Source organism: Coturnix japonica, chromosome 3 (genome assembly GCF_001577835.2).
Source record: "Coturnix japonica isolate 7356 chromosome 3, Coturnix japonica 2.1, whole genome shotgun sequence".
Lineage (NCBI taxonomy): Eukaryota > Metazoa > Chordata > Aves > Galliformes > Phasianidae > Coturnix > Coturnix japonica.
The window spans coordinates 44269497-44295404 of NC_029518.1; the positions used below are offsets into that span (position 1 = coordinate 44269497).

Here is a 25908-nt window from a genome sequence, read left to right on the forward strand (position 1 = left end):
AAGCGGATCTCCTGAGTCCCAATCTAGAGCACTGTGCCCTTTGCTAATTAGTGGTGAAGGGCCTGAGACATGCAGTTAGTTGGTAGTCTCAGCAGTGATTCTCCCTTACATAATTACTTCTGAAGGTAGCTGCTCACTAGCTGGGGTGTCTGCAGCATGAAAAACCTATGCAAATATGCAGCAGATATTATATTCCTTTATTAAATATAGAGGCATTTCTGTTATCTAGATTTTAATTTTCAAGATCACATTTAATAAAATTAAAATCAAAATAAGCATCACACAGTACTAAAGCTCCCAGAGCCAGAACACGAAGATTTTATGTCAAGGTATGGTTTTTCATGTGTGCATTTTAAGGAGTTTCTTTGCCTTCATTTTAGTTACCATGCTTTTTCAGAGTATGTTTGGGAAGTAACTGCCATTTTGTTAAAACCCACAGCAACAAAGGAATGGAGCACCTGTACAATATGAAGTGTAAAAATGTAGTTCCACTCTATGACCTCTTACTGGAGATGCTGGACGCTCATCGTCTACATGCGCCAGCAGCCAGGAGTGCTGCACCAATGGAAGAGGAGAACCGAAGCCAGCTGACAACTGCACCAGCTTCATCGCATTCCTTGCAGTCCTTTTACATTAACAGCAAAGAAGAGGAGAGTATGCAGAATACAATATAAACAAAATCAGAGTATATGATGGTATGAGAAACCCAGCAGCGTACTACCTAGCTCATGCTTCATTTCGTCTACAGTGCCACATTTGCCAACACTCCAATGACATCAGCCACCTGCATTTTCCATTTGAGTGTTTGTCAAGAGCTTGCCTAAATTGATTGTTTATTCTAAACAAAAGACATTTCATTGCTATGAACACCTAGCAAGGATTGTCAGGCTAACTTAATTTGAAATTTGCAGTGTTTTAATCTACTTTTGCATGTGGGTTGGCTAAGTCCTAATATAAACTGTAACATTTTGTTTGCCATAAATTAATAGGCCATAACACCCATGCATATTTGCATCTTCTGGGTGGGAGCCTTAGTATCCACCCAAAATTCTGAGCCCTCTTAGTACTTTAGTTGCCTGAAACTTTGAAGCAGTTTGGTTGATTCTGGATGTGTTTCTGTGAGGGATAACAGGAAGTTGATCAGCATCTTAGTGTGCCACAGTGAAATTGCAATGCTAGTGACTGCCTTGATAGTTTGGGTTGATTTGTGCCTCCCTTCTTCCTCAACTAGAAGAGGGCTCTTTATATTGAAAACTGTTGAAAACCTTATTGGTTTGCATCTGCAGACAGCTTCTTTTCAAGATCATACTGACTAAACTCTTAGATTCTCTTATCCTAGCCCCTAGCCAAATTACATTGTGTGCATCCTATCTTGTCTGATCCTAGGAAATAAAATTCTGTTGCTTGGCTGTGTATAAATCGTAAGCAACATGGCAAGCAGAGATATAGATAACATGGATAATCTCTCTTAAATCAGACCTGGTGATTACAGAAATCGTCATGCCAGGAAAACAAAACCATAAAACCCATGCCTTCTATAACATACACAAACCAAAGCTATTTTATGAAAAAATCTTTTCCTGTCCTTTGCTTTTTTGTGCTACAAACCAAGAGATGAGGATACCAGTGTAAGACTGGCATAGCAGGGTGGGATGATCACTCTTGTGGCAGTCTTCCCTAACCGTACTGGGAAGGGCTGCTATGAGAGCCAGTGCAACAGGTTTTGCACTATGTTGCTTTCCTTTGGCTCTCACTGGGGGAAACTCAAAGATCACTGTTAATATCCAACTCTTCTATGGCACCGCAACTGGGCAATGTGACTTAGACATGGCGGATGACTCCAGAACTGCACATCGAGGGTGCATCTGGCTTTCTCCGTGCATGTGTGTAATTGCTTTTCATGCAGGTTGGTTGGATTCTTCAGATGAACCATAAATATACAAAAGGTCCACTGACAGTAAGAATTTCAGCAACTTATGAAAGAGAGACACTGAAGAAGAAGACCAACCTATCCACTGTATAAACTGTCCAAAATGGGAGTTTGTGCTGCTGTTTAACTGCCTTTAATGCTAGAAAATCAAATGTCACAGAATGTTGCTGGGTACTGGAACCTGATTATTATGTTTTGTGGGGATATTTTATTTCTTTAATGACAATCTTTGCCTGTGCTACCTGCACACCTGTTTTTCACGTGCAATTAGGGAGTTAGCACAGACCAGGGACTATTTCAATAGCTGGTTGGAAATGACCACCTGTAAGTAAGGAAGTTTGATAGCACATGTATAGGCTGCTTCATAGCAGCTGGCCACAGCGCCATAGGAGGGTTTGGGGATGCTTCTTTTAGCCTTTATGTTAGGTTATGATGATTGTAATATACCAAGACTAAATATAGGAAATAATAATAGTGCGGTACAGGAATGCCTATGTCTAACCATGCTCACTGTTAAACAAGCAATGTTCAGTGAGTTCCAGTGTCAGAGCAATTGTGAAGAGAACGAGGCATAGGATGAGTTTGTGCTCCGCATCATGGATCCAGTTCTTTAGTGAGTGTACATAATAATGTCCTTAACAGTCTCATGTACATACCTGAGGATAAGTACAGTTTAGAAATCTAATGATAGATGCTACCTACGTGTTGGAGAAGATTCCTTGAAAACTGTGCAAATCTGAATGTGTGAAGCAGTCACTGTAAGTTAATAGGCCTTTTATTAATGCGTGTAATAGTGTTGTTTTTTTTCTGAATGTGCTGAAGGAGTTGTATTTTTGTGTATTCATTAAGACTGTGTGTGTGTGTGTGTGTGTGTGTGCAAATTTGGTACTTAAGGGCTTTTGGAAGGCTTTCAAATGCCTTGAAAGAAAATACACATTTTGTCACAGTTAGTAGATGGTTTTTGAACGTGTTAGGAAAATCATGAACGCCTTCATGTGAGTGCAGGTTAAAATTTGTGTGGAACACAGGAATTCCTGTAGATACACTTCTGTGCTTACACCATCATTATTTACATGCAGCCTCGTGCTACAAGATTTCAGTGCTCTATGTGCAGCTTGTGTGTTCTATATGACAAGCCATGAAGATCAAGCTTGTGGCTCAGCAGCTGCTAAGCAAATTGTTTGAAATAAACGTCTCCCCTTGTATGTATATACCAGAAAAATGTACTGCATCAAATCAAATGTAAATTTGTCCTAGAAGAAGAAAATAGTTGATGGAAAGCAATTCACAAAAAAGGGCCAGATTTTGATGATTCTCCATAGGTTAAGTACCTTTGCTTTCAACAGATTGTCCCAGCAAAAATGGGCAAGTATGAATTGAAGTGGTATGCAGCATATGGAAGGGTATCAAGTGGAGGCCCAGAACACAGGAAATAATCTGTCAGTTCACAGCCATAATTACAAATGCTCTCCTAGACTCAGCCCTGGCAGTGAAATCATTTAGAGTCAATTATGTGGTTACAACTGTTAAGGGCACCCAATAAAGAAAAACAGTGTTTTCCAGAGATGCATTTGTTTAGCTTGAGGCAGTCTCAGGACCGATGTCTTTAACTTGTTGAAGATCTTTTATTTGAAGTAGCACCTTAATTAATATAGTAACCTTCCCACAGTTATCTGAAAAGACGATTGTCCACATATCAGACTGTTGAATGTAGCTATTCAAGAAATTAAAGTCTATTATATACAAGTGGTAGCTTTTTTCATATGGAATTCCAAATTATGCTCTCGTGTATGCAGACAATTGTGCCTGACATTCAATAATTATTATTTCACAGGATGATATTTTATGTGTGTATATATACATATCTCTATATATATACATATATGCTTTATATTTGCAGCTGACAAGCCAGTACTACCTGAATACCTGGTGCTGGATATTAAACAAAGATATATATAGCATGTTTAAAAAAAAGAAAAAGAATTTAAAGAAAACTATTTAAGGCAGCTAATAATGCTTTTACCAAAACATTCATAGAGATGTCTCTTGAAAGCTAATGAAATAATTATTTTATAATGTTTATATGTAGATTAGAAAACAAAAACAAATAAAAAAAAACAAACAGAAAACCTAAAAAAAAAAACAATAACAAACAAACAAACAAAAAAAAAACCACCCAACCATCCTAGAATCATAGGGTATGTAATACCAGCATCAGCCAGAAATAGACCCAATGAACTAGATTTGCTTGAGAATATGGTTGCTGTTCCTGAAATAATACCAAAAACTATGGAGGCAGGAGAGGATGTGTATAGAATGATGTGTAGCACCCAGTGGAGTTGGTCTTTCCAACAATATGTAAAAGCTACTCTAGTTTGTAATGGTTCGAGCCATTTCTCGATCTTGCAGACTTTGTCTCAGGTAAAACTGTCAGTTGGGGCAGTAGAATTTGTACTGGGGTAAATTATTTTAATGAGGGTTTCTTGGTGCGTGTTCATGATAAATTTACTATTATGTTTCAGTGATATATCTTGAATATTTTTTTCTCCTGTACACTAAGGTGTTTAATAGTTTAACGTTATAATAATTAAAGCAAAAAAGAACTGATCTCCCAAGGATATTGCAAGGACTGTTCAGCATGTTGCTACAATTTAAACTGAAAAAATAGAAAAGAGAGAAAACATCAAACCTTTCAGACCATCATCAAAAGCAGTTTTTTAGTGGAGCCCCTATCAGTCCCAGCTGAGACTGACTGATTCCTTAGGAGCTGAGCCAAATGGTTAAAATTAATCAAACTACCAGCAATGTAAAAATTCTGCCTCACTCTGGTCTGAGTCTTACCACAGGCTTTGGTAGGAATATAATAAGCCTCTCTTTTATATATATATATATCCTGCTTTAAAACTAGAATGCAACCCAACCTAAAGCTAATGGGATTTTGTATATAAGGCATTCTCAGCTGAACTTATGCAAAATGAATTTCTTTCTCTTAATGAAGAGATGGCCTTTTACAATGCTGCCTTCAACTGCAGTATAGCTTTAGAGATGAAAGAAATTCGGCGTACGTGAAGGACAAGTCATGTAAACAATCATATTGTAATATGAACCAGACTTTGCTGCCACCTGCATCTATAGCAGAATCTCAAATTAATCTGAGAATTGACATTAATATCCCGCTTTTTCTACTTGCAGTCTCTTTCATCTTTCAAATGTAAATAGCCTTATTCCATTTTGCACTGTGTTTAAAAAATAAAAAACTAAAAAAAAACAAAAACCAACCACTTTTGCATTCAAATGTGCCTAAAAAATTAAAAGAATAAGAAAAAAAAGTATATGCTGCCATCTTGCAAATTAGTATGCTCTGTACTCCTGTGTGCCTATAACTAGAAGTCTGTTTCTTCAGCAAGTGTCCACTGAAAGCAGAAGGGATAGACTGCTGGTCTCGAGACTTTCATTAACAAGCCACTTTATGTATCACCTTGTTGTATATACTATAACTGATGCTTTTGTGTGCATTATGTAGTCTTTCAATGGAAAGTCCTTTATTTGGTATAGACTCAGCTGCCATAATGTATTTGTTGAAGTATTCTGTTCTTTTACTGATGCATATAAAATTATTCATGTCTTTGTTTTGGTGAGTTTTATTTCTTTGTTTTGCACCTAAATGTTCTGAAGAGTCTAAATGAAAAATCTGATAGGCTACCCAGTTGGTGCAAGATTTTTATCAGTGTATTTGATGTTGAAATAAATAATTAACCAGAGCCATTTATTTCATTTGTTATCATCTTTTGCATAGTTTAAAAAGAAAAATAAAAAAGCTTTTGTTTTTGTTTTAATTTTGTATTTTCCCCCCAGAAACATCAGAGACTGGCCATAACTAGAGTTGACAATGTGTTAGTCCAGGTCTCTACTATTGCTGATGACATTAAAGAAGTCACTGTTACAGTACTACACATACATCCTTTAATGTGGACCTGTTAAGGCAACAGAAGTGATTACTGTATTAGAACACCCTTTCTATGAGGAAAGGCTGATAAGAATTGAGGTTGTTAAGAGGATGCTCTAGGGATATCTTTTAGTGGCCTTTCAGTACATAAAGAGGCCCAAAAGAAAGCTGGAGACAGACTTTATCAGTGAGTGTAGTGATAGAGAAAGGAGTAATGGTTTTAAAGTAAAAAGGGGGAAATTCAGATTAGATGTTAGGAGGAAGTTCTTTACCCAGAGGGCAATGAGGCACTGGAAAAGGCTTCCCAGAGAAGCTGTGGATGCTGCATCTCTGGAGGTATTTAAGGTCAAGCTGAATGGGACCCTTAGCAGTTTGATCTAGCAGGTGGCAGTGCTGCCCATAGAAATAGGGTTGGAACTGGATGGTCTTTAAAGTTCCTTCCAACCCAGTCCATTCTATGGTTCTATAATTTTATCTGTTTCTTATTTTATCTTGTGGAATAGACTATGGCAGAGTAGACAAATTGTGTGAATGTAGCCACGTGCCTCTTACCATCAGTTAGCTAATCTCAAGTAAAATTGCATGTCTTTCCCAAGTGAAGCCTGCTCCTCAGGATGAAAGGTGTCTTGTCTGAGCTGTGAGAAAGGAAGCTGTCCTGGTTTTATCAGTATTCCATATCATGACATCATGCAGCAAGCTGTTTCATTGATGGAACACAGTGCCAAGAAGCTGCATTTCCTTGTCCTGCCCCTGGCACTGTCATTTTACATGTGTTCCTGCTCTCTGAGAAGATACATTAAGAAGAGAGAAACTACAGCCCCAGAATACTCCAGCACTCCCTGTGTGATTTCTGATTCCTGGTGAAGGAATATTATAGTGAGAGAGAAGACCTCTCTTCTGTTTCCAGTAGTGCAGTGAGCAACACAGCCAGAACATCTCTCTCACATTGTTCGGTTTATTACCTTTAACTAACTCCTTTTATCATTTGTAGTAAATTAGCTATACCTAGATAACTAGGTTGCATACTTCCTACTTCTTTCCCCTCTCTCCCACAGAAGAGGGAAAGGTGGATGAGGGGAAGCTCCTCTGTTGGTGATAGAATCAACTAAACTGCAACAGAAGTGAATAAAAAATGAAAGATAATTTTTAATGACACAAAAACTCTCCAATATTAAACTTACCCTGTGAATTATTTTCAGAATTACATTGGGTCTGCAAAGAACCAAGCCACTAATTTACAACATTTACATACTCATTGAGGCATATCAATACTTATATATACCTATCAATATTGTAGAGTGTATACAGCTTCTATATATTTTTTCCACCTATTTTCTGTTCTGTGCTGTCTCTGAGTGGGATTATCACTCGGTGAATTCATTGTTTTCCAGTCACAAAGCACTTTTGAAGAAAGTGAGGCATAGGATGAGTTTGTGCTCTGCACCAAGGATCCAAACCTTTAGTGAGTGTACACAATAATGTTCATAACAGTATCATGTACATATATGAGGATATGCACAATATAGAAGTCTGATGATAGATGCTACATACATGTTAGAGAAGATTCCTTGAAAACCATGCAAACCTGAATGTGCGAAGCATTCACAGGTCTAATCTACAAAAGCAACTGTACAAAAGAATACTTCACAATCAAAGACTTGTCAATCCTAAATAAAAACCAGCTACAGTCTGAGCATACATACAGCTGCTAAAATGACAACAGTTTAAAGAACTAAGGTAGTGCATAACAAATGAGATTAGGCAGTCTTCTACTTCTCTCATTCCAAAGAGAACAGTGTGACCATACAGAGTCACAGAAATGTCTAGACCACTCCCTAACCCAGAGCTGGTTCACCAACTGAGATGTCAACATGCTCAGATCCACGAGGGGAAGACCTCAACAGGAAAAGAGACTCTGCTCTCAGGAGCTGGGCACATTTCTCCAGCCAGGAGTCAGTGATTTCATTTGAGAAACTGTGCTACAATGAGAGTTTTCAGTTTGCTTGTTTTACAGCAGAGCTCTTGGAGCTGAAATTCATGGCTCATCATTACTGGGCCCATCACTTTTCTTCTCTATGTATGAGCCCTTCCAGAACAGCTACCTTCCCCAGATGTTGTTCCCTCAGTGAAGCCAATGAACATGCACACAGTTACTTGCAGTGGGCTCCCCACCACATGCTTGCTTGCTTGTTTTCCAAACATGCAAGTGATGCATGTCTTGTTCTGGCATGTTTTATTCTATTTAAGTAGTAAGAAAGGAAGAAAGGTATGGAGTAGTTATGTATACCAGGCTCCAGTTATTGTCATTCACTGTGACATCCTGCAGATACAGAAGACCAAATGTACTTGAAGTCTTCATGAAAACTGACAATCAAAATAGTATTTAACACTCATCTTAGGAGAGGAAAGCCTAACCAGCTCTCATGTCCCTGTGAGAGCTGTGTGCTGCAGTATTTGTCAATCTGCAATGCTTTCATTTCTGCTGCATGTGGGTGATGATATAAAATTTATCTTCTGTTTTCCATTCCTACATATTTGTGCATGATTCCAGTATGTTACTGTATCAAACAGTAAACACTTGTAAGATATTTAGCTCTTGGGACACATGAGGACTGAATGCTCTTTTCCAAGGCAGAAAGATCTGTGCCTTGTCAGTTGTCTCACTTGTTTTCTACTCACCTCCTGAGATTTCGTTGTCCACAGAAAGGTGAAAAAAGTTCATTGTACACCATAGGTAAGCAAAAAATTGCACCCACCAGCTCTTTTATGGTATGGTACAGAAAAGCCTGAAGACTCAAAACATGCTTAAGAGTTTTAGACATTCACATAAAAGCAGAAAGTTTGAGTTTCAGTCTTTGTAGGAATATTTTTCACTTATATTAAACCTAAAAATCAGAAAAGAATCTTCAGGTCTGCAATTTCTTCTTTGTACCTCAACCACAGTGCTACATCATCATCTTTTATTCTAGTGCTTTCTCTTCCCCCCTGACTGACCCATTGGTTTGCACACTTGGTTGCACAACAGAAGGAGTTCAAATTGAATTGCAGCAGCCACGTGGCTTAACCTGCAGTTCAATGGTCAGGAGACTCTGATACAATGGCTTGAAATATTTATAAAGAGAATAATACAAACACAAATCTCTCACTTGCTTGTGAGCACTCCCATAAAAGGTGAACACTGGTAGCTTTCCTCTCTCAAAAGAATGGAATGAAAAAAAGACAACATTAATATAACCAGTCTTACAGGAATTACATGCCTGAAAACACAAAGAGCCTGATCTGGGTAGCCTCTGTGCATGCTTCATCTACATCTGCACCATCCCAAAGGGAGATGGGCTCACTGGTTCACATCTCCCAAGATACTTCTGATACAGGAAGTGGACAACACTTTCCTAAAGCCTCCTCGCTCTTCCAAAAATTAAATGTCATTGTTTTATTCAGATCTTACTGAGATCAGATCTGTGTCACACCTCAGGTCTTTAAATAGGTTTTTACTCAGCCAAGCAGTTTTGACCATTTCTATTTCTGAACTTTATATTTTAGTAAACAATAAAAGTCACAGCTGGTCAGTTCCTGCCTGCTTTCGGAGCAACCACTTTATATGATTCAGATTCCTATCACTTAACCAGGGTTTGATCTATTACAAGTCTTCATGACTTAAGCTTGCAGTTACTCATTTCCTTTTATCTTGTTTCACAGATTTTTATCTATAACTTTTTGTGAAGAGTTTTTGTGAAATTAATCCCCTAAATCATTCCCATATAATGCTTTATTGTGGAATATTACTGGTATATTCAAAAACTCTTAACACAACTTCTCCCAAATACAGGTTTTTCATTTTTGTGTCATAGAATTGTGGAATCATTCGAATTTAATAGATGACCTTTAAAGGGTCATCTATTCCAACTCCCCTGCAATGAACAGAGATACCTACAGGTCGATCAGGTTGCTCAGAGCCCCTCCACCATGACCTTGAATGTCTTTAGGGACAAGGCATCCACTACCTCTCTGGGCAGCCTGTTCCAGTCCATCACTACCCTTACAAAAAAACAAAACAAAACCAAAACAAACCACTTCCTTATATCCAGTCTAAATCTCCTCTCTTTTAGTTTGAAACCGTTTCCTTTTCATAACAATACCCAGCTCTAAGTCTAATTATGGCCAAATAGCACTATAATTCAGTTTGCAGCAGTGCATTTCACAACATTGCTGCCAAGGTTAGAAACAGCTAGCTGGTACCTGGACTAGTGAGGTCATATTGGTCTGGTTATTGACCAGAAAACTTGTGTAGGGAAACTTCTTTTCCCCAAACCAAAACATAAATACTCCCATTCTTCCAGCTCTCCCACTCCCCAGTGTAGACAACAACTTCTTCAGATGAATTCTGCAACTGAATGCTGCAAGAGTTGTACAGTTTTATAGTCAAGCTACCCAACTTAAACCTTAACTCACTGTGGCACCCCCTGCTCTTTTGCTTTCCAAAATCCATTGCTTTAAATATCATATTAAACACAGGAATCATAAGTAAGCATGAAAGTTGATACTCTTTTACTTCTCCCCTACCTTCATTTCTGTACTTTCTTACAATTTCTTTTTTCCATCTCTTGCTTACATTTCTTCCTAACTCTGCTCTTATTTCCCAGAATCCTCCTACACTCACTAAATCCTGATAGCATCTGTGGTTTGAGGACTATGAGTGATGTGTTTCTTTATGCCTTTGAAAACACACTCAGATGTACATGATGATGATCATGTTGAGAGATGCTATCAGTTATAAACAGATTTCTCAACCACAAAAAGCACAAGACTCTGAGGATGACTGCTCATGTGACAACCCCAGCTAGTTTGTCCTTGTTTAATAGCCAGCTGTAGAGGTAAGATCTAAGGAAGGAGAAGGCCAGACTGAAGGTATTCATGGTGTATACAGGGGACCCGGAAGGGTAGCAAACCAGTGGAGATAATAGACTATTGATTTGTCTGCTGCAGAATAAAGCTGTTAACACTGACAGAACAGGACACAGGCATGGGGCAGATGATATCTTAGTATTACCATACAGTGAGGAGTCACTAAGTGTATGGGAAATTGGTAATTACAGCCTGAACCTCTGATTAATCAGCTGAGGCAAGTTTCGGGTCAGCTGTGGGAGCACAGGTGAGGATAATTCAGCTGTGCTCCTGGAAGGGGTGGAGCCTGACTCCCCATACTCTAGACTTCATTTAAGGGCTGACCACCACTGAAGCAGCATCTCTTTGAGATTGCTCCTTGGTGGAGATTGCTTCAGTGTTTTCCAGTAGACTGGTGGCCTCTATTGGGTGAGTCTTTCCTTTAAATCACCTTTTGGATAATTATCACTGCCTCTCTTTAACCATCTTCACATTATTGTCACTATGCATTGCTGTACAGTAAGCTATGAGTTTATGCCTTTAAACACCCACTAATTATGAGGTAACTTAAAGACTTTAAGTCAATAAGCAGGGTTCACAGTTGCAAGATGCACTGAGCTGCACTGATGACTACACCTCAAAAGCAGTCACTGCATATCCAATAGTGGAGTGGTGCAGAGCGGTACAGTTGATACAATAGAAGGAAAGGATGCAGAAAGATTCAAAAAGTGGGCACATGAGAATCTAATGAGATTCAGGAAGGCAAATACAAGGTGTTACGCTTGAGTCAGGACAATCATAGATAAGAACACAGATGGGGAGAATTCACTGACAGCAACCCTATGAAGAAGGACATGGGGAACCTGATGGAAAAAAATCTGTATATGAACCAGCAGAGTACTCTTGCAGCCCAAAAGGTCTACTGTATCCTGGGCAGCACCAATGGAGGAGTGGCCAGTTCATGAGGCCACGTCCTGGGTCCACAACCCAATAAAAACATGGAGATGCTGCAGTAGATTCAGAGGAGGGTCACAAAGATGATCAGAGGGCTGGGGCTCCTCTCTCATGAAGAAAAGTTGAGGGAGTTAGGCTTGTTTTGCTTGAAGAAGCAAAGGCTCCAGGGAGACCTCCCTGCAGCCTTCCTGTACTTAAAAGGCAGCTTATAAATAGGCAGGAAAACAGCTTTCCAAATGTTCTCATAGTGATTTGAAAAGAGGGAACTGTTTTAAATCATTTTGATGTCAAGAAGAAATTCTTTACTTACCTTACTGGTGAGGCACAGGCACAGGCTGCCCAAAGAAGTTGTGGATGCCCCAGCTTTGGAGGTGTTCAGGGTCCAGATGGGGCTCTTGGCAGCCTGATCTGGTGGATAACAGCCCTTCCCATTGTAGGGGATTGGAGCTGGATATTCTTTAAGGTTATCTAACCTAAGCTATTCTACAATTCTATGATTAGAAAATGGGATGAAAGATAATTTAATAATAACTGCTGTTTGCCAAAATGGAGAACCTACATGAAATTCATTTTCTTCAGGCTTGAATACTCTGCCTGCCGTAAGTAAAGATCAGGCTCAAGACCATCTAAAGAACCTGAAGGTGCACAAGTCCATGGGACCCAATGAGATCCATCCATGGGTTCTGAGGGAACTGGCAGATGAAGTTGCCAAAACATAATCCACCATAATTGAAAGGTCACAGCAGCCTGGTGAAGTTCCCACTGATCAGGAAAGGGGAAACACAACCCCCATTTTCAAGGGGTGGGGAAAAAAAAATCCAGGGAACTACAGGTGTCATGGTTTTGTAATTTTGCTTTCAGTATTCCACATCATAACATCATGTAAAGCATGGATACTTTTATTGAATGTCCAGTCCACAGAAGAAGACTACATATCCCAGAGAACAACACGGTCAGTGATAAGTCACGGGACCAGGACGCTATATAATCTTGTTCCCAGGCTGGAGTGCTCTCTTCTCTCGGACTTCTCAGAGAGTGGGAAGCGTTCCAGCTGTGTTGCCTAGAGTTCACAGTAGGCCTCTCTGTTTTCGGGGACTCTCTCTCTCTGTTTAGTTCGATTTATTAGCCTCAATCATATTATATTGTGTTATCTTGTATTCCGATATCATATTTAGTAAAATAAGTTTTTTTCCTCCTTAGATTGCTGCTGTTTTTATCCCATTTCCCTTTTCCCCCTCCTTTCCAGGCCCCAGGGGGCCCTACAGAGTGGCTTTCCCCTGTCACGGGCATAGGTAAATCTAAGTAACCCGTGACAACAGGCCAGTCAGCCTCTTCTCTGTGCTTGGCAGAATCATGGAGCAGATCCTTGAGAAGACAAATACAAAATAAAGATGGGGTTATTGGTCATAAACAACCTGGCTACATTGAGGACAAGTCACGCTTGACAAATTTGGTTGGCCTTTTATGATAGAGTAACAGTGTCAGTGGATAAAGGAAGAGCAACTGATGTAATCTACCTGGACTTGTGCAAAGCATTTGACACTGTCCTGCCAGATATCCTGGTTGCTAAATTAGAGAAAAATGGATTTGATGGATTGACCACTCGCTGGATAAGGAATTGGTTGGAAGGTCACACGCGGAGAGTTACAGTCGAAGACTCAGTGTCTAAGTAGAGACCAGTGACAATTGGCCTTCTTCAGAAGTTTGTGCTGGGACTGGTATTAACATCCTTGGAAGTGACATGGACTGAGAGATTTAATGCACCCTCGTCAAGTTTACAACAGCACCAAGCTGGGAGGTGCTGTTGACACACTAGAGGGAATGGATGCTATCCAGAGTGACCTGGACAGGCCTGAGAGGTGGGCTGATGCCAACACCATGAATTTATAACATAACAGGGTTTCTGGGCTGTGGCAATCCCAACCACAGATGCAGGTTGGGTAGAGAACAGCTTGAGAGCAGCCCTGAGAGGTATTTCATAGTGGCAGCTGATGGAAGATTCAACATGAGCAGGCAATATACACTTGCAGCCCAGAAGACTAACTGTATCCTGGGTTACATCAAGAGAAGCATGACCAGCAGGTCAAGAGATGCGATCCTTTCCCTCTACTCTGCTCTTATAAGATCCCACCTGCTGTACTGCACCCAGTTCTATGGCCAAGGACACTGAGCTGCTGGAGCATGTCCAGAGGAGGTCCATGAAGATGATCAGAGGGCTAGAGCACCTCCTGTACCAGGACATGCAGAGTGCTGGTACTCTTGAGTCTAGAGAAGAGAAGACTCTGGCAGGACCTTATGGCAGCCTTCCAGTACCTGAAGGGGGCCTACAAAAGTTGAGGAGAGACTTTTTATAAGGGCACATAGCGACAGAAAAAAGGGAAATGGTTTTAAATTGGAAAAGGGTGGGTTTAGACTAGATATTACGAAGAAATTTTTTACTGTGAAGATGAGACATTGGAACATGTTGCCTTGTGAGGCTGTGGATGCCCCATCCTTGGAAGAATTCAAGGCCAGGCTGGATGAGGCTGTGAACAACCTGGTCTAGAGGGGGTCAGAACTAGGTGATCTTAAAGATCCCTTCCAAACCAAATCATTTTATGATTCTGTGGATGGTCCCAGATCATCATCATCATAGTATCATAGTCTCGTGCGGGTTGGAAGGGACCTTAGAGATCATCGAGTCCAACCCCTGAGATTCGAGCCTCCTGTGTAGCAGAGCAGCACTTCTACCACTTGCTCCACGGGGGGATTTGAACCCGGGCCCCGGTGTTGCAAAGCGGTGTTCCTACCACAGCGTCACCGGGGCACATGGATTTATACAACTTCTTTATAACTTTCCTCCAGATCTTGCAGCCAAGGCTCAAAGTGTTACCAGAATTCAATCTTGTCTATTTATGGATTTTGAACTGTAAATTGGTTGTCTGCTTTAGAAAGAGAGTAAATGACTGCAGGCAAAAGGCAGGGCACCTAGAATTCTAATTTGTGAATTTCTTAAAAAAAAATAAATAAAAGAAAAACTTACTCCTCTGTGACAGCCTCCCAGTGAAATAAAGGTAGGCAGAAAGAGCACCTTCAACATAGCAGAAGACTCCTAGGCTTCAAAGTTGGCTTATGCCACAGTCTGTAATAACTGAATATATTCTGGGAGTGATTTTTCCTCTAACCTTGCCTCATTTCCCCCTAGTACATGATGCGGTAATCAATGCATATGCTACTGTTACCCGCCAGAGGTTGCAGCTCAAGATAGATCTTCAAGTCACTGGTATTCATTGGATGAAATCTGAATTAATTGGAATCTGTGAAATGCCCGGACATTTGTTTCAGTTTTGACCTCATTGTGCCAGTTTTGATTATCAGTATCCAGCTCTGAAAAAGACACATTTGAAGTCATAATGGAATCAACTTAGGGCTGAGAAATTCCTTTTTGAGACGCTTATTTCTCACACCAGTTTAAGTGGCCAGACAGAGGTTTTCTCTTCTGAAATCAAGTAGGTGAATGACATAAGACTCAGGTTATGGGGCAGAGGGAGATAAATGGAGTCTACAGAGAAATGCATGACAAGTAAAATGTAAGTAGATGAAACAGCAATACAGGCTGAAGGAGGAAAAACTGAAAAGTGATATAATTATGATAAAAAAATGCAGAAACAGCTGTGGCAGCTGACCAAGGAATTCAATTCTCCCATGGCAGTCAGCATGGAAAGAATTTTATATAAATATGCTCATCTGAACCAACATTACCCTTCCTCTCTTATACTACGTTCTTTAGCCCAAAAATATACCTCAAGGACAATAAATGCAATAAGAAATCAAGACAATCAGGATTAAGCTGAGTACAATAGGTAAGCAATCAACAACTGAAGAAAAAAACCAAACCAAAACAAAAAACAACACTTCTGCATCTTTCTATAGCCTCCACTAAGCAAGACACTCTTTTTCATCTGTTCTGCAGTTCAGGTATGAGCTGCATGGCAAGAGAGAGTCAAGGAGGTAGACATGGGAAAATGGTCAACACCATTAATTAAAAAAAGCAACAGTTCACACTGCTGCTCCATAAAGTGCAGGGCTTCACAGTACTTCTAGACTGCCAGTATCATCTTGCTATCTGGAATTACAGAGAACTGTAAAGAAGGAAGATGCTATGTCAAAAGGTAAAAAATTCAGTGCTGAACGGGCCATATGTGCACATAATTAGAGATTTCAGGAAGCAGAGATTACAGAATGGCAAAATAGTTCGCAAAAATCAAATGTCAGGTTGCAATTCAAACATGTGAGGTGCTACCCTTTATATTTTCTGGTATCAGGTACTCCATTAATTGCATCCGACATCACTGAAACAAAACTCTTTTCCTTGTACTCTTCCCCTTAAACCTCCTTGCCTCTCCTTCAGTTTCTAAATATCATAAGAAATGAACACAGGTCTCACTTGTGATTTTTTTTCCTGCTTCCTTCAGCAGGTTAAGCTTTCTTTTGTAGTTTGATAATCACAACTACCTTTTAGATAATATCTCCTTCCATGAGATCACAAACAGTGAACTGGAAAACATGAATTGGAGGCAACCTTCTCAGTAAATTAGCCTTTTCAGTATCAATAATGCTTTCCTTTATAAAAATAAATAAATAAATAAATAAATAAAACCAAGAATAAAAGCAACCCTCCAACAGAAACAGCCATTAAAAAGACTGCTTGATAAAGGAATGCCTGAAGAGTACAGAGATCTGGACTAACAGTTCTGAAGTGAGTTAACTAACTATGAAATTATTAATATAAGTGCATTCATTACCATTTCCATAAGTCATGTTACCACAGAGAATGATATCAGAAAAGAGAGGGAGGGTCAATTTTATGATTACTTCTGCAAATAAAAGCTCATTTTTATACTTTAAAAATGTATTATTTATCTTTGTCTACTCAAACAGTGATAATAACATAACTTCTGAATATCAGTGAAGGAAACTAAGACTTGAAAAGAATATGCAGCTGTATCAATCCAAGTCTATGCTTTAGACACTGAAGACACCTTGTTGATGTTCAATATCCTTTCAAGGAAAATATTACACTTATCTGAATAGGGAGTTTTATTTTGGCTCCTCTAACTGCTGAAGTTCAACTAGCATTACTCTACAGTAGATATAACACTTTCCCTTGTATACCACCATTTGACACATTATCCAGATGATGTTATTCTAATATACACTCACTACTGCTAATTTGTTACAGCATTTTTTAATTATTTTTAGAAGTGCAGCTATTTTTCTTTATACCATACAGATCTCATTCTAAACTTTGGGGTTTTTATAGTTATTCTTAAAAAGCACGTAGACAAAATATTTTATGGTATCTATAATAAATGCAAAGAAATCAATACAAACAAAACTTGGCTTAGCAAACTGTACATACATAAATATGTTCTTTGTTTTTCAACTTGACATTCAACATTTTTCTTCATAAAACCTTTTATGATCTCATTTATTACATCCATTTTTTTTAAACCTTAAAAAAGTGCTTAACAGATTTACATCTTGTACATCCAAAGCAAAGGTTAGAACACCATGCCCAAAACAGAAATCACAGGGGAAAATATGCTGCCATACAAGATCCTTTAAAACTGTATGTTTACAAATGCTCTAAAACTTCTTTAGCGCTGGCTATTTTGTATACTGTAGATGCTGAGAGGGCAATTAACAAAGACAGGCTAATGGCTCATATAGAGCAGCACACAGGAAAGGATCTACAGTATCCAGTTCTCAGCTATGCATAGTACAGGGCAATGACCTGGGTATTAAGTGGGTAAAAGATCCAGAATGATGGACAGAAGGACATTTCCCTCACACACATCACATCCTCCTTGGTGCCTAGGATGTGGGTGCTGAAGCAATGCTACTCGGGTAATACATTCTGCAGTTTGGAAATGATGTACTGAGGTGTTACTGAGTGCCAGCAGAGAACGATACAGACACTGTGGTGGCTACAGCAGATATGTAAAGCTGCCACACTGCCTCCTGGCTACTACTCCAGCAAGATCAACTGCTGTCTCACAAATTCATAATGGAGGCGGACCATTCATGTATTTTAACATGGGATGGAAAGAGCGGGCAAAGTTGTTGGCCATTGTACAGCTGTAGTCCTCCTCTGTCATTGGAACCAGGCAAGCCAGCCCGATCAGGAGCAGCAAAAAGAGCTGAAGAGGCAGAGCAGCTCGGAGGACTCTGAGGAAGAAGGATGGGTGCTGCCATGCTGGCCCAGCCTCAGAAGGGGAGGAACCTGAGCCACCTCTTGTGGACCTGAGAAAAGAAAATGGACAGGTGAGTAAAACATTGCTGCAGCAGAGGTTGCCCTTGGGTACTCAGCTGTCCCTGAAGGCTGGTTTAGGATTTGTACACACTGACTGAAAATAGCAGAGGTATTTTTCACTGAACATTCTATTTCCCCAAGTCTTAAGAGATCTCATGTTTATTTCTGGACTGGATAAGAAAACATCAAACATTCACTACAGAATGATGAATAATGTGGTGTCACAATCCTATTGTGACATCAGTTCCCTTCATCTGTTATAGGGAAGACTCTGCACTTAGAGCACTGCAAAACAGAAATTAAAATGCAGGACATGCTTGTCACATATATTCACTACACACTGCCTAAAAAACATTCCCCTTCTTTTAAAATGGAAACTGCATTTGCTTTTCAGAAGTTTCTAAATTCATTTCCTTATCTTCTTTGGTATATAGTGAAATAAGATCCAGATACCATAATATTCAGTTAATTAATACACCATTATCCAGGCAGTAGAGATTCATTTTGTATGAAGTACACTGTATTTTGTATCTTGCACTGAATCAGCTGTTAAGATCTATTTGCTCAACTGACCGGATGCCCTTACCATCTGAGTGATTTTCCCTTTCTGTGCATGGACATGTGTTGAAATGGTATATATCGTATGTCAACAGGAGATATTTCCAAACATTTCCAAAGGGACACTTCAATTTAAGCACAGAAATCCAAGATATTTTAAATAAAGGACAAAGATAGATTCAAATTTCACATTTTCCCTTTTGACTGAAACCACCAGAGCTCTAGTATACAGATAAAAGGTTTTGAGGTAAGTGAAGTACTAAAAAGAGAATTTCTGCAGTTTAGTATTGGAACACATGGAAACATATTGTATTTTAGTGCTAGATAAAAATGGAAGAACTTAGAGCCTTTGCATCACTAATTTCAAGTATTCTTCCATGAAGACATTGTTCCAAATTTTGCAATAGACATGCTGCTATAAAAGTGTGGATAGCTACTCTGGTTATGAAGCCTTAGAAAGCCTAGAGATCACTAGGGTATAAAAGATAAAAAGCCTCATAAGGAAGCACTTAGTTTCAACTTAAAGATATAGGAGATCAGGCATGATGGCCAAGGTTAAATTCTCCTCAGTCATGCAAGTAGGCATCTTGCCTTTTCGTTGTCCTTTCAATCTGAATTTCTATGAAAAGCATGCAAAGACCAAAATATCAACATCAAAACGATATCAGGCCCCCTTCACACATAATCAGGAAATATTTCTTCTGTGCTTGAGAATATTTTTATGTCTTATTCAGGCATGTGTATCATCCTACTATGTTGACTCAAGAAAGCCATTTCATAGAGTTTGTTGTTGATCAACAGATACAAAGAGAACTTGAGTTAGTTAAATGATTAGCTTGACTTAAATATCTCAGGAAAGAGTGATGATCAAAACAAAAGATCGCACACTGTTTGGATCCATGTTATTGTTGCCCAGATGGAAAGCTGCTGATTGAATTATGCAAGATCACACATTAAAAAGAACACACTGAAAGGATATGGCACATTTAACAGCATCAGAGCATTCCATATTAAAGTCCAATTAGATCAGGACTTCTGCTGTCCAAGAATGCCAAGACAGAAAGTCAGCGGGCTGAGGCAGGAACAAAGGGAACAAAGAGTGCTTAATTACCTTCCCAGCACACAAAAAGGCTATATTTCTGTAGTTGGTAACAGCTGTTTCATAACGAGTAAAGTCTGAATTTTCTTCATTGATCCTAGAGTTATGCCAGGGGAGTAAGGGGCATTTCTAAAAAGCAGAATCAAAATCATCTATCTTTTTCTTTTGTTTTTAGGTTTTTTCTATTGGTGCAGTAGCACAGTTTGCTTTGTGATTTACTTAAACCAAAACCAACCAACCAACCCAAACCAAACACCACAACTACAAACAGGAAGAAAGAATGGGAGTATGTGTGAACTGCATAACTGGTTATAGATTTTCTTTCAAAAATTAACAGTTTATGGCAAAATATCTCAAAACACTTTTTCTGCAGTGAAGCAGAGTGCAGAAAAACAGTTTCTAATACTGGATGGAAAAAATCAACAAACAAATAATGAGACATCATGAAAACATCTTCAGAGGGTGAGTTCTAAAAAGTTCAAGTGCTGTACTGTCACAGTTTATTGCAGGTACTCGTCTGTAATGGATATAATTAGCTGAAAAATTGAATGTTCATGCTTAGAGTGTTTAATGGATTTGGTAAGAAAAGAGGGTTAAAAATATACATATGCTATTAACAAAAAATGATCACTATAGAGAAGAGACCAATCTCCCATTCACTCCAGTAGGAGAAGGGAAAGCTGAAGTACTGCATACTATTTTTGAGAAAAATGTAATTTCTTTCTCTTAACCTTGCATCTATCTTCTGCTGCCTCTCTTCCAACTGCCCCACCATTTGTCATACTGGCTGCTGTTTCTCAAGGGAAGGAAGGACGACCACTCGCTACTTGCTCCAAACACAATTCCTGTTAACTAAACAAAGTTGGAGGCACAGCTGTAGATCTGGTCCCCTGTAAGCTTCTTCATGCCAAGAAATCTCATTAACTAACCTCAGAAGTGCAACCAATAGTTACTGTGGGAGTTTTTCTAACGTCAGAGAAATTGAAGCTCTTTCTGAAGCATTTCAAGAGAGAACCTAATTTACCAGGCTATAGATCAGATGAGCAAACTGAACTTTAATTTCATCTCAGATGAGTACCTGCACTTAAAGATGACTGATTTTTTTCTTTCTTTTTATTATTTTTTTTTAAGTATCATTATTTATTTATTTATTCTGAGAAGAAAAATATGATTGAACTAATCCATCTGGACTGCAGAAAACATCTGAAAGATTATAACAGAAGAATTTATCATTCAAGCAAATGATAGGAATAAATGGAGTTTAATGGAGAAGTGTCTAGTGGTAAGCAGACGAGAGTCTGATATTGAGAGACACTACTGGGATAGTAGAATGTTATTACCGGAGTTAATCGAAGATGAGTCTGAATTTAATACATTTATGAAAAGAGTGCTGCACAGAATGTAAGAACAGCAAAATTAATTTTTAGGATGACAAAAGATGAAAGTCTTTGTAAGTACAAAATAGGATTGGCTCATTACACAAAGAAAAGTGGGTGATGATTTCAGAGGTCAAATATAGGCTTAAGAAATAGATCAAAGAATTTAAGATTACAGTATGCAAGGTAGCAGTAGAACGTTCTGCTATACATTTGGAAGTTCACACTAAAGTTAGTGAAGAAAGAAATTTAGAGCTGCTGTTTGACAAACAGCTAAAAGACGATGATGTAAAACAGCTGTGAAAAGAAACCAACCCCACTGATGATTTTATTAAGATGGAACTCGCTAAAGTTATTAAGTAGTATGATGTTCTGCCCTTGAGAATATGTAATGATTCTTCTTGTTGGCCTGAGACTCTAAAAGTGACTATGGTTGGCTGAGTTATGACTTCACTTCTCTGCCTACCTCTCACCATCACATCACTCCAATGTCACCCTGGCTTACTCTGTAGAAAAGACAAGTGTTCATATTTTAGGTAGTTAAAGAAGAATTCTAACAACCATTAAGTGAGAATAAAGGAGAGAGCAGGGAGAATAACAATGACAACCCAAGTGAAAACTTCCTATCTGAATTACAGCAATGATGGACGTTTCGTGGCCAAAGCCATGAAGAGTTCTGTGGCCTGGTCTGCTCCAAGAACAGCAAGTGACTTTTAAACACTACCACTAGTCATTTGGGAAGGCTTGGGCAGAGCAGGAAATGGAGGTTGGCACTGTGGCGCCAAGACATGAATAGAGCTGCTCAAGAGAGACAATGTAAACAGTCCTGAGCAAATTGAACAATTATTTTAATCTTTTTAACATTTTAATTACTTCAAAAAATCCCCAGGCACAGATCCAGGTATGCATTTACGACAGCTCTATTAAGCTGATGAAGGAAGAGGAGCTGCTTCTTGGATTTGCTTTTCCCACTTTGTGCAGCAACATTAATACCTCTTGAATGAGTGTTTAATTAAATCCCCAGTGTAACTTATACCTTGCTTTGCATCGCACTACGTAGGTTTGGTGTTTTTCTTTTTTTTTTCTCTGCTGTGATAATGGAAAGGCAAAGCAATAGCACATTTGGTATATACAAAATATGATCCCTCTAATTTTTAAGTGAACTTCCCTTTACAACCACTTTTTTGATACACATTTTAAAACTGACTTGAGTTCTCTTGTATACTAAACTCTAACAGGGTTTGCTGATCCAGTGCAAGATCAAACACAGAGTACTCTGATCAGAGGCATGTCAAAATATTAAAGAACACAGTGACAGCTTGTACTGCTTTATCAGTTAAAACCACATTATACATCAACCACAACCTGTCTGGCTTGCGCATTTGATTAAATTTCCTATTCAGCAGTGACTCATTCGTATTCCATGCTTGTCTGAATGACAAATTGAACATTGTTTTGTATTGCTACAAGACGTGTTAATAAACAGTGCTGGAGAGACTTGATTTGAAAGGTGCCGCGCCAATGCCACTGCTAGAACAGAGGTTGATCTCAAAGCAGCAAAGCACTGCTAGCTGTGCTCTGAGCCAGCTGCTCACACCTACAGCCAGAAATCTTCTCAACATGTTGGCGTAGGCTGCTGGACTATACAGGAGAGCAGAAGAGTGCACACAGTATGTTTCTTGAGTACAACGTTGCTAGTGCAAGCATGCTTATCTGCCACAGACAGTCTCCATTCCTTCTAGCTGTTAATGGCTGCAGAGTAAAGCCCCACTCTTCCCTTTTCCCATTCCCTGTAAGAAACAGAATGCTAAGCTTCATAGCATACTGGAGCTGTAAAAATTCTCTTTCTCATCCTGACAGAAAAATGGTATGTGTGTATGTCACCTATTTTCTATGTGGTCTCATTATGTTTCAAAGGCAAAAAATATCTCTAAAACCAAGACGCAACCTTATTGTCAGTGGAAGCAGTCAGAAATGCTTTACCCATTCTATGTGCTGTTATGTGCTGTTAGTTTTGCAACTACAACACCACTCAACAGTAGCTAACCATACTTATAAACATTTTTTAAAAAATAAGTGTTTATGACAACATCTAAATATAAATAGTTTTACTCATTATTTCATTTATATTTTGATGAATAAAACATTTATTTTGCTTATGGAAAAAAATAAACTCAAGGTTTCTTTTTGCTGCCTTGTTATTGCTCAGTCTCTATATTAAATGTCATGATGCTTTCTTTTGAACCTCAAATCTTTCTGTTCAATGGGAGTTACATTTAAAACGTAGCACGTGTTTTTTATATGGAGAATAAATAAGCTTTAGGGCTTAACTATAAGAACAAATATATCTTGTTCATACTTTCTGATTATTTTAGGTTCCCTTTTCAATACCTAAGATGCTGGAATAGTAGATGAATTCCACTTTTTACATACTGCATATATATGCCTGTTTATTTACTACAATTATTTTATTTTTTTTTTAAACTTTGTAGCTCTACAAGCTTGTGATTTGATCAGTGAAAGAGTGAAGGTACACATATCACACTGACAACAACAAAGAATGCAGAAGCACCGTTAGCTGCAGAGATGACAGGTTTCTGGAAACAAGGTGGAAAGCAAGAAGCTGTAGCTGCATGTCTGCTCTCTACTGGTCAGAGAGAGATAGGGCAGTGCTGCTCCCAGAGCAATACACAGATGCAAACACTAGGCAAGAGTCATGGCAGTATTAGCACGTTATGTTGCAGTCTTCTGACGGGGAGAGGAAGTGACCCCATGTTTAAAACCCCTCAAATTATGATTTTTAATTTTGAACGTTATGTACTGAAAACCCACAAACTGGACAAAACATTTCAAGATAGGGGAAATAAAAAAGAAAAAAAAAAAAAAGAAAAAAAAAAAAAAAAAAAAAAAAAAAAAAAAAAAAAAAAAAAAAAAAAAAAAAAGAAAGAAAAGATAAAAAAAAGAAAAAAAGAAAAGATGTTAGTATGTCTCATCCAGATCTGTGGGTTTTGTGATTTCTAGAATACTGGCCTATTACCTGCCTTAGTTTTATATCTAGAGGTAAAGAGGATGATGAAAAGTGTTTGCCATGAACCTACTGGTATTTCTGTTAAGCTATGCCAAAATCATTACTGAATATTGTGAGTGTGAACACAGACTCACCACATGAAAAATAAATGTCTATTACGTGTCATTTGTAGGAAGCAAAAGCTGTAGACTTTCAAGAATTAGCCAGAATTTCTATTAAGAACGAATATGGAATAATTGAGAGCACTTTTTGCCAAACTAGTAATAAAAGGAAAGTTTTCAATTATTTAAGTCCTGTCCACCTGACAGACTTAGTGTGGACAAATAAGAATCATGGCCAATTTCCATCATCCTCTTAGGGTTCTAGAACAGAGTGCGGAAACCAGGAGAACAAGGTACCTGCTATGTGGACTGCTGACAGAGGGTCCAGGCTGTGAGAGACTACATTTGCCCCGTGGCTGTTTGCAATGAACAGGGGGTAAAGAAAGAAGAATGTTCAGTCCAGGCAAATAAAGACAAGCTACTGATGAAATTAAATTAAAAGTGCAGCAAAGGAAACAAAAATAAATCAAATGAAGTGATTGATACCCATGAACCAAGGAAACTGGCTTTTCTTTGTTCCTATCTGAGTATGAAAATGACTGGAACACGCACAGTGAAAATAATAAGAGTTTAGCCATTCCATTTTTAGCCAGAAACTCTGAATTGAAAAGTAAAAAACAAAACAAAATAAAAACACTGGCAATTAAGCTGGAGTAATTTGGAATGTGAAACTGAGTGGAATATGGGGAAATATAGATATGTAAAAATGCATTTGCAGAAAAAATAAAATTACTAATTATCAGGGATAAAATTAAGGTCAGAAGGCCTCCATCTAGTGTTTGGCCTCTTTTCCATCACCTTCCCCATAAGGCCAAATAACTGTAGGTGCATTTCTGCACCTGGAATTGCTGGAATATATAATGCATTTAGATGACTACCAATCTGATGGAAATTTGGTATTAGTATTTATTTATTTATTCAGCATTAGCAAATTTGGAAGTGAAATTCTAAACAGTATCATAGCAGTCTCCAAAATTCTATTTGAAAAAAAACCCAAAAGTCTGAAAAACAGACCCAACTCTGGGTTAGTTGTATGGCCCGGGGAGTCATACAATTTAGCTATACGTTATGAGAAAAATGAAAAAATGTAGGGACATAAATGAACACCATCAAATTAGAGACAGACAAATGCTTATTAAAATGCTAAGACAGAGTCTATTATAATTCAATGTAGTACTCTTTAGAAAAAAATATTTTATGGTAAGGCACTTCTCTATTTCCTGTTACGATCAGGGATTCTCTAGTTATATCAGAGTTTTTATTAATTATTTAAGCTCAAATTTAAAAGTGGAAAAAATTGACCTCTGTAATAGAGTGTAATAAAGATTTATGCTTTTATGTTTGAAAAGCCAGTATTCCTTTACATTCTCATACCAGAATCTAAAAGGAAACTAGTGAATGTAAAAAAATAATAATAATAATAATTCAAGAGCCATACAGTTTTTATCAAGACAGAACTCAAGAGGCTTTACAAAAAGTGCAAATGGAAAACACAAAGAAACAAAACCTTATGATTTTTTAATGAACTAAAGAAAAAAGTGAAGTAATCAACCAATAGAATTGCAGAAAAAGACAAAATAATTGCAGTTCCATTTCGGGCTTAGAGTATGGAAGTGTCAAGTACTAGGCATGTATTTGCTACATTTCTTGAATTTTGTGCCAGCGATATGAACAGGCAACTCCAGAGCTGCCGTTGTAGCCATTGATTAGGTCCTGTTCAGCTAGCTGTTTTGAACA

At 38.4% G+C, this 25908-nt stretch overlaps 2 protein-coding genes across 20 annotated transcripts in view; one reads left to right on the forward strand and one right to left on the reverse strand.

The window, feature by feature from the left end:
• The window catches only part of ESR1 (estrogen receptor 1), a 173998-nt gene extending 168299 nt beyond the window's left edge, over window positions 1-5699 (forward strand). For 6 of the 7 annotated variants that reach the window (XM_032443211.1, XM_032443212.1, XM_015858163.2 and 3 more), the window contains one exon: window positions 440-5699. In XM_032443211.1, coding sequence (XP_032299102.1) covers window positions 440-674 — 235 coding nt within the window. In that variant the 3' untranslated portion in view covers window positions 675-5699. 7 annotated transcript variants of the gene reach the window in all.
• Window positions 5700-15404: 9705 nt separating this feature from the next.
• SYNE1 (spectrin repeat containing nuclear envelope protein 1) overlaps window positions 15405-25908 on the reverse strand; it is a 280905-nt gene continuing 270401 nt past the window's right edge. For 11 of the 13 annotated variants that reach the window (XM_015858221.2, XM_015858220.2, XM_032443851.1 and 8 more), the window contains 2 exons: window positions 24469-24527; window positions 15405-17999 (listed from right to left, as the gene is read on the reverse strand). In XM_015858221.2, the coding sequence (XP_015713707.2) occupies window positions 17759-17999; window positions 24469-24527 (300 nt within the window). In that variant the 3' untranslated portion in view covers window positions 15405-17758. The remainder of the gene's footprint in view (window positions 18000-24468; window positions 24528-25908) is intronic. The other 2 variants (XM_032443847.1, XM_032443846.1) reach the window with 1 other exon arrangement.